The sequence below is a fragment of the Sarcophilus harrisii genome, chromosome 2 (assembly GCF_902635505.1).
Source record: "Sarcophilus harrisii chromosome 2, mSarHar1.11, whole genome shotgun sequence".
NCBI lineage: Eukaryota > Metazoa > Chordata > Mammalia > Dasyuromorphia > Dasyuridae > Sarcophilus > Sarcophilus harrisii.
Window position 1 is genome coordinate 240,966,541 of NC_045427.1, and position 9,420 is coordinate 240,975,960.

The following is a 9,420-nucleotide window of genomic DNA, read 5'->3' on the forward strand; positions in this document are numbered from 1 at the left end:
GAGTAGTTCTTTTTCTGTTTTTAGCTTAGATATCTTGAGTTTGTTATTAGTTTGTGTATTAATGGTTGCATACTTACTTCCAGACTTCATGAACTCCCCACTTAGATGATTTTCATAAGTTGGTGTGGCTTAACTAATATCTCTCCTCTCACCCTATTCACTCCAGACTCCCAAAACCCAAACATACCAATTTAGATTCTTATTTGGTAGTCGGCATCCTAGTGCTAAGCAACTCTGTATTTAGTTAGCTTATTCTTGGAGGACAGATACACAGTCAGTCTGAGCATCTAGTCTCAGAGCTTAAAACTTGACAAAAGTTGATCTAGTCTTTCCATACCACTTCCATACACAGAGGAGGACTTGATTAACAAATGGAGTGCTCATTCACATACTTTATTTGTAATGTGAATTGTTTATTTAAATTTGCCTTTTTGAAATGAATGTGTCATGACAGTAGAAAGTAGAAATGTTGTAAAAATAGACTGGACTTGGAATAAAAGGATCTGCGTCTGATGTACAGCAAAATAATGTTTTGGTCATGTATACTTATTGTGTATCTAAGTTATATTTTAATATATTTAACATCTACTGGTCATCCTGCCATTTAGGGGAGGGGGTGGGGGGGGGGTAAGAGGTGAAAAATTGGAACAAGAGGTTTGGCAATTGTTAATGCTGTAAAGTTACCCATGTATATATCCTGTAAATTAAAGGCTATTAAAAAAAAAAAAAAAAAAAAAAAAAAAAGGATCTGCGTCTGAATCCTGACCATGCTACTCACTACTTTTTTGACTTTGGACAAGTCACAAGTTCTCTTGGCCTCTCTGTTTCTTTATCTTTCAGTGAAGGAGTTTTGACTAGCTGGCCAGTGACATCCCTTGCACCTCTTAATCCTATGTTTCCTTAAAATTGGAATTATTAGGAGTAGTCAGCAATATATTAATAGGATTAACTTAAAAAATATGAAAAAGAATTTTAGCTTTGTCATGGACAGAATGGGGGATACAAGAAGAGTAAGTGCTTTAATGGTATCCACAAAACAAAAAGAACTAGAAGATCTATTGAAAGATAAGTACAAAAATTAAAGTGTTTATAAATAGAAAGGGTAATTGTTATATATATATGTATTATTTGCTGAAAGATTAAAAATGTATTAGTAATGGAAAATGGCCTTTGCTTTGTAGAAACGATATTTTGTGGATCATCGAAGAGTATTTGTGACTGGAGGCAGTGGAGGCAATGGAATGAGTTGTTTTCATAGTGAGCCCAGAAAAGAATATGGTGGACCTGATGGGGGAGATGGGGGAGATGGTGGCCACATTATTCTGAAAGGTAAATTGGTCTTTCTTGTTGGGAAGGATAAAGATTTAAAAGCTATTACTTTCTCCAAAGATAAATTTGAATTTTATCATTAATTTGGTGGAGGCATTTTAGTAAATCAATATATACCTTCATACTTTAAAATTATAAAGAAAAACAATTTTCATAAATTATTTGAAGGAAAATTGTTGTGTCACAGTTCCCTAATTGTCCTGCCTCAGTTTCCCTAAATTGTTCTACCTTAGTTTCCATGAATTGTCCTGCCTCAATCCCCCTGGTTTCAACCCTTCTTTTCTGCTCCTTAGAACTGAGATAATTAGGGCTGTGGAGATCTAGCATTCCAAAAGATAAGACTCCAGATGTCCTATTGCAGATATCTAATTGGTTTCTCTAAGTTTCAGACTTCCTGGCGCTATTTGGACACCTCCTAAGTCCTCCCAATTTGTAAGAATTTATGGTCCTACCCCCAACCTGTCAGAACCGAATTGACGGTCCCTGCCTGGAGCTTCCCGCTCACCAGAGTTTGGACTCCACCCCCCCACCTTTCTTTGTCTGTCTCCCCAAGTTTAGAGCCATATACACGTAATTGAGAAACTCGCATTCGCTGCTGGATGCTTTGGACATCAGCCCTGGGGGCATCATGCCCCCAGCACAATCTCTCCCTCTCAAATAAAATATTAAAAACTCTCTAATCTCTATCTTGCCTCAGTTTCTCTGGCATTACAAAATAAAGAGAATTTTTTTCTTGTAAAGTTATATTGTTAGCTAAATAACTTCTGGACATGTCCTTAGAGAAAATTTATATATTTTGAACATCATTCCATTTATCTAAATGCAATTTTTGTTCTGTTTTGGTTTTGGCTAGACCACAGAAAATTCATGGAATCTGTTTATTTTTAAAAATTAAGTCTGAAAAAAAATTAATTCTCAAATAATGTAATAAACCTTGGTTTAATTTTTAGTTGACAGGCACGTCAGATCATTATCTTCAGTCCTTTCAGTGTATCGGGGGTTTGATGGAGAACCTGGTGGAAGCAAAAACTGTTATGGGCGTAATGGAGATTGCCTCTACATTAGAGTAAATTGCATTTTTTGTTTGTTTGTTTGTTTCCTTATCAGACATGATATAACTCAACATAATGCCTTTAAATTCCTGTAGTTTTCTCACTTAACTTGAATTTTACACATGAAGTCTTGGGACAAAAATGGGCAAAAATATATCTTTTATTCAGGCCAGAAAAGAAAAGTTCAGTACTGAAAGAAATTTCTCTAAAAAATCTTTCTTCCCTTTCCACAATTTGTTTCTCTTCACATTCATATTGCAATATTAATAACAATCCCTGGACATTTTAGGAAACAATTTAATTTGGATATTATGTTGGGAGGTTTTTGGTGACAGTATACTTCTCTATTCTTCTAATATTTTTCCTTAGTGATCTCTTTCTTACTACTTTCTAATCATATCCTGTATCATAAAGTTTTTAAAAGTCTTAAAAAGGTTTTTTTGGTAATTAAAATTAGTCTTAGATAACCTCTTCTAAGTTCAATTCTTTGAGGACAGGGATCATGTTTTCAAAATACTTTATAACTGCACTGCTGAGCACAGTAGAATTTGAACAAAAGCATTGCTAAACATAAACCTTTTGTTCTTTTTTGGCTTTGTGGTTATTTGATTCTTTACCTGGGGAATAAATTCAGAACAGACTTGCAATAGTTGTGTGTAATATATAGATCTATGAATCCTTTCCTTATTTTTAAGGTTCCCCCAGGTACTCTGGTTAAAGAGGAAAATGAAATTGTAGCTGATCTTTCTCAGCCAGGTGATGAATACATTGCAGCTTTAGGGGGAGCTGGAGGAAAAGGCAATCGATTTTTTTTGGCTAATGACAATCGAGCACCAGTAACTTGTACCCCTGGGCAACCGGGTCAAGAAAGAGTACTCTATTTAGAAATGAAGACTATGGCTCATGCAGGAATGGTATGTACCAATACCTTCAGATTCTTTTATCTCCAGTTCACTATGTTTCCTTTATTGGGGTAAAAAATCATTAAAAAATCCAGCATATTATAATACATTTATATGAATTTATTAATTTTCAAAAAATAATAAAAAATTGAAATCCTTTATTTTTCAGCCATTGTGTTGTTTAGTTTAATATTAGTTCTTGTTATCCATCAAAATTTGTTTCTATTCTAGAAATTCTTTTCATCCTGATTAGTTTCAATAACTTATAAGTGTAAAGAAATTTTCATAAAATTATGTGATTATTTAAACATTTTTTTCCTAGGTGGGATTCCCCAATGCTGGAAAATCATCACTTCTTAGAGCAATTTCCAATGCAAAACCTGCTGTGGCTTCTTATCCATTTACTACCTTAAATCCTCATGTAGGTATTGTTCACTATGAAGACTACCAACAAGTGGCAGGTAAATTTTCTGATATACACTTGAGATTAGGTTGATTTTTAAAATGATGGTTAATTGAGGAAAATGTGGGTGTGATATCTGGTTAGATTTAATTGAATTTAGCTTCCTATTTAAAGTGTTAAAAATGTTTTTCATTCAAAATGTTCTTATAATGCTATCATTATAGATTTTAGGGGAGTGATTTTTCATTATTAAGCTGTCGCCTTACTGTTAAGCAAATTTTCATTTAAATTTCAGTGATGAGGAAAATTATTTCTACTACTTTTATTCTTTGTGCTGTGCTTTTCACAGCAATATCAGTCACGTGGACCACATGTGATTTAAAAAATCACTTTTTTAAACTTTTCCTGTGCCATGTAAGAGGGAAAAATTTTATTTTAGGAGATGATGTACTTGTTAAAATTACAAGTAAGCCTGCTGGTAATGTTATTTGTGTAGCTCTTTGTATTTCCAAAGTGCTTTGCAATAATTTCTAAGTTATTTATAGCATGCAAAAAGCTATTTTTCTTTTAAAGAATTTTGCAGACTAGAATATATCAAATAGCATTTAGTATTTTGGCCCAATATATGTTGCCCCCTCCGAGTTTTTTTTAAATTAATTTTTATCTTTTGCATCTAGATTACCCATATCTCACAGTTTATTCCTCCCCTTTCAATGAGCCATCCCTCTTAATAAAGAAGTAAAAAGAGGGAAAAAAAGAATTCATTAAAACTAACCAACATATTAGAAAAGATTAACATCATATATGGTGTTCCACATTCCTTATTCTCCACTATAGCAAAAAAAGCAGGTAGAATTGTATTTTCATAATTTTTTTCATAAAATGTTTCAAAGTATTTTTCAGAAAGAAAAATTAGATATACTTTCATAAACACTGACCAAATGAAATATTCAAGTGCTAAAGGAATGTATTCAAGTTCAAGCAGTGAGTTGGATGAGAAAGTCATAATAAAACCCAGTTTTTTGATACCAGAATTGATATATATGGTCATGTTATCATTCAACTAAAAAGTTTGCACAGATGCACAGTTATAGTCACATATGGTATTTGCTAATCATACTTTTGCTTTTTTTTTTTTTTTTTTTTGTAGTAGCAGACATTCCTGGTATAATAAGAGGAGCTCATCAAAACAGAGGCTTGGGTTTTGCTTTTCTGAGACACATTGAGCGATGCCGCTTTCTGTTATTTGTGGTGGATCTCTCGATAGCAGAACCATGGACTCAGCTTGAGGATTTAAAATATGAGCTAGAGAAATATGAAGAAGGCTTGTCAGAGCGACCACATGCAATCATTGGAAATAAGATTGACCTTCCTCAATCTAAAGTCAATTTGCCTCAACTTCAGGCTCGATTAGAACAAAAGGTCATCCCCTTGTCAGCGTTGACTGGAGAGAACTTAGAGGAATTGCTGTTGCATTTGAAAGAATTATATGATGATTATGTACAGATTGAGCACAAACGGGGACAGGAGCCACTAAATTGGTGATGATTGAAGTTAAACTAGAATTGGTCGTTGAAGGAAAAAAATCTTAAAACTCTTAGAAAGTTGAAAATAGTAACAAGGGTGAGAGCATCAAGGACAGTGAAAGTGAGGATTGCTGCATCAATAAAATGTATTTAATTTGTGGTGTATATGTGATCTTTGTGTAGGAGAAAGTAGTTTATAAATCATTTAATTTAGTAGGTTGTTACCCTTCACTGATTCGTCAGGGGCTTATTCTCAAGTGGCACATGATCTTTAATGATCCTTATACCTTCTGGCCCAGGAAGTGCCAAATCTGTACTAGATTTCCTTGTGTGACAGCATATTGCTCCACCACCTGACACCCAGCCTGCTTACCAATGCTTAATGCATCAGTCAGCCTTGTGGTTAATTTTCTGAGATTGGACTCATTTGTGTTAATTAACAGCTGTAATTAGCAAGAGGAGACACATTGCTGATTGATGTTACAAAATGCTGCTTGAAAATGCAGATATTCACTAGTGGATTTAAAATGTATATACTCCTGTTTTAAATTTTATTTTCTATTTATTTCAGCAGTTGATCACAACAGTAGCCTTTTAATGCCATTGGAATAATCTTTGCCCAGTTAACTTTCAGTGTCAAATTAAGGTTTTAGAGATCTTAAAAAATTATCAATGTGATGTTCTGCATGTGCTACTGGAATTAGAGATCAGGAGTGTTTTTGCATACACCATCTCTGGTGTATATCTTGCATCTCTTTTTAATGCAAAAGACATAAATACAGGATGATTTTTTACCCCCATCCTTAAAACTACTGGAAAATTTACTAAGTTCATTCCTATATGTTTGCAAAACAGACTCATGTGTCCTGTTGAGCTAAACACTGAAAAATAATCATAAATGTGCTTTATGATTGAATGCATCTAGGATCCTAAGAAACTGTTACCTTCTGTGTCAGAACTTAAATACTTCAAGCAGAGTATTAATTAGTTAATGTGACACCAGATAATATAATTTCTGACTTCATTTTCATAATATGAATATGATAAAGTAAAAAGGCTAATATAGTTTTCTTTGCATATGAAGAATGCATTCATATTCATAAACATTTTGCTGGAAATTGTGAAAAAAATCTTAGTTACACCTTCCAGGGATCATGAGCTTGCCAAAGTCTGCCTAATTCTAACTAGAGCAGAAAACTATAATTTACTGGTAGGTAATGACCCAAAGTCAATTATTAATGACAGCTGAGAAAATCTTTCACTTATATAATACTACATAAAAGCAAATGTTATCTAAAAAACAACTCTTTAGTGTTTGTGTGGTTTAATTACTATATATCTATGGAGAGATTGGTTCTCATTTTATTATGAATCAAGCTTGCTCATAATTTTTAGTGGCAACAAGTTGCTAATTGCACCAATAAGTCATCTTTTTAATCTCATCTATGACCTGGTTGTCTAGTAAAATGTAATTGGACACTTATTCCTTAAATGGAAGCTAATAATTCTTAAGTATGCAGAGGCCTCCAGAGAAATTTGAAAAGCCATGAGATTGAAGTCAAGGGACAAAAAAGCAGGAGCAAATGGGAATTTGTGAGGAAAAGAAATAGGATATAATTATTTGGGGGAAATAAAGTATGCCATGGATAAGAGTAAAGAAAATATATTTTTAAAAAAGTATACAGGGATTGCAGTTTAATGAAATGGGATCCCTGATACTGAAGGAAATAATAACTGTCTAGATGCTGGATTAATTTTATTTTGAACATACTTACTGTTAAACTTGTCTTGAATGATAAGCTACCTTCAAGAGTCTTTGGAAATAATTTTGTTTTTGATGTAGTTCCATCTATCTAGACTAGGAGAGAGTCTTGGAGTTTTATTTTAATGTCTTATAATTTCAAAGGTTTCTCTGTTTTAGAAGCTAGAGATAGGTTTTTATATCCATTTAGTTTCTCTTCATACATACCACAAAGGATTTTCTAAGAGTAAAATAAAATATGAGCTTATGTTAATTAACATTAGCCTTTCATCTTTACAGAGTAGGGCCCAGGCCTGCATTTGCAATTTGGGGGAAAAAAAAAATAGAGCCAGCCAGGATAGTTCTGTCTCTCTTGGCTCTCTCCTGAATGAATGTGACTTTACCTCCCAATGTTTAAAATACCTGGTTTATTTCCCTCTCCCCACCCCCGAAATGTATTGGTTTATTTCAAATTCATTAGATAATGCTTTGGATTTTGTTATATAATTTTCTAATTTTCCTCTGATGAAATTCATTTAGTTTCTTCTAACTATAGACAGGTTTTCCTGTTAACTCATACTCTCTAACAATTGGACTTAGTGATGAAAAATGTTTTTTCCCTTCCTTCTTCTGGCTATGGAACACAAACATGACATACTTAGAAGAGAGGGACATACCTTTCTATGATACTACTAAATGATTTTGCATTTAATAGTCACACAAAACAATGCATGGATGTTTCTAAAAGAGTATCAATAAGCAATGGCAGTAACTGAATAAAGCAGCAATTTACAGAAGCCACTTTACATACTGTGACCAAGTGCACAGTAGGAGCAATTACAATGTGCTTCAATAAAGCTTATTAGTTCAGAAAAGTCAGACATTAGTGCTTTACTGTAGAATGGAAAATTTGGGGCAATCTTATTATCTTTATGAAAATTTTTCTGTATCACTGAATCATTTTTCATAATTTAAAAAATTGCTTTTCTCCGTGCGCCACTCTTGTTTGGAAACCTAACGCTAAAATCAATTTTCTCATTTCCTCATTCCTCAATTTCTTGATTTTGTCCTATTGTTGAAGTAAATTTTTTTTCTTTCCACAAATATTAAGACATTGCAGTTCTCTACATATGTTGACATTTATTTTTATTGTAAATATTCCTGAGAAGTTCCCAGGTACTTCAGAAATCAGTTGTGATAATCAGTAAAGGCAAATCTTGGTAAGACAGTTAACATTCAGCCATGATGCCTTTAACTTCTACTCCCTGTAACCCATGTTACCCTCTTTTAGATTTTAGTCCTGGGGAGGAGGAACAAAAGAAAAATAGGCATGGACCACTCTACACTTTCATCAATATTTAATAAATCAATTCTTTAATAAAATTATTTTCTAACTGCATCCAATATGCAGACTCGTGTTAGAAATAGTTACAAAGTTGAGATATGATAAGATCTCCAAGATTTTGCAATTTAGGGGTAGAGTAATTTGACATGCAGAAAATATGTGGAGGGGGGTGAGGGAGAAGATTAGTTATTAAAGGAATCAAGAAAGGTCATGGAGAAGATGATCTTTGAGTTAGGCTTTAAAGGAATGACTGAGATTTCACAAAGCAAAGAATAAGGTACAGACAGGTAGGAAAGCACAGAAGGTGTATGATAGGAAGTAATCCAATTTGACTAAAAGGGTGGAGTATGTGGAGAGGAACAATATGAAATGAACATATAAAGATAGGATGGTGCTAAATCATAATAAAGGACTTTGGAAAGTCAGCCAAGAGTATTTGAATTTCTCAGTAGACTGAAGACATAGGTCTCTCTCTACACTTATCAAGGATTCTTGAATGATCATAACATACAAAATCATGGAGGACATATGGTGGAGACCAGCCTCATAATCCATGCAGTAAAAAAAATCAAATGAATAAGAAATGCCTATTACCCAGACTGTGATATTCTCGTGGATGGATAGCCTTTTAATTTATCAGTACATACATCTTGAATAAGCACTGCTGATGGACAATGAGCTGGGATTAGAATTGAGCAGGGGAAAGACAGTAGGCTGAATGATATTTGGCTAATTGTGCAGCCCTTTCAACAATCTCCAGCTATTGTACTTCCTAACACAGAAAGCTATGTTTTAAATACAAATGTGGCACTGTCTTAGAATATCACAGTCTTCGAAGAATCAAAACTTGTAAATGACACAAAGGCAGGAGAGAGATGTATGATAGTGATTTAACCTGGTATCATTGAGAACATGTAAGTAGAAGGTATCATCAAAGAATTAAGATCAGAAAAGGAGATTGACTGGTCTTGATGCAAGATGGTTTCTAGCACTTTGGGTAGAACTACAAATGAGAATATATACAAGGTCATAAGAATCTCAAAGTTTCTGAAATTGAGATGGGGTCAAGATCTTTCCAATGGAAGGGAATACTCACATTGATGAAATCACAAATAACCAGCC

The 9,420-nt window shown here is 33.6% G+C and overlaps 1 protein-coding gene across 4 annotated transcripts in view; it reads left to right on the forward strand.

The window, feature by feature from the left end:
• Positions 1–7,923, forward strand: part of SS18L1 (SS18L1 subunit of BAF chromatin remodeling complex) — an 80,178-nt gene extending 72,255 nt beyond the window's left edge. For 3 of the 4 annotated variants that reach the window (XM_012539642.3, XM_012539641.3, XM_023494474.2), the window contains exons 3-7: positions 1,182–1,329; positions 2,280–2,395; positions 3,077–3,295; positions 3,606–3,744; positions 4,837–5,333. In XM_012539642.3, the coding sequence (XP_012395096.1) occupies positions 1,182–1,329; positions 2,280–2,395; positions 3,077–3,295; positions 3,606–3,744; positions 4,837–5,231 (1,017 nt within the window). In that variant the 3' untranslated portion in view covers positions 5,232–5,333. Of the gene's footprint in view, positions 1–1,181; positions 1,330–2,279; positions 2,396–3,076; positions 3,296–3,605; positions 3,745–4,836 lie in introns of all 4 variants that reach the window. The other variant, XM_031951716.1, reaches the window with a different exon arrangement.
• The last annotated feature ends 1,497 nt before the right edge of the window (positions 7,924–9,420 follow it).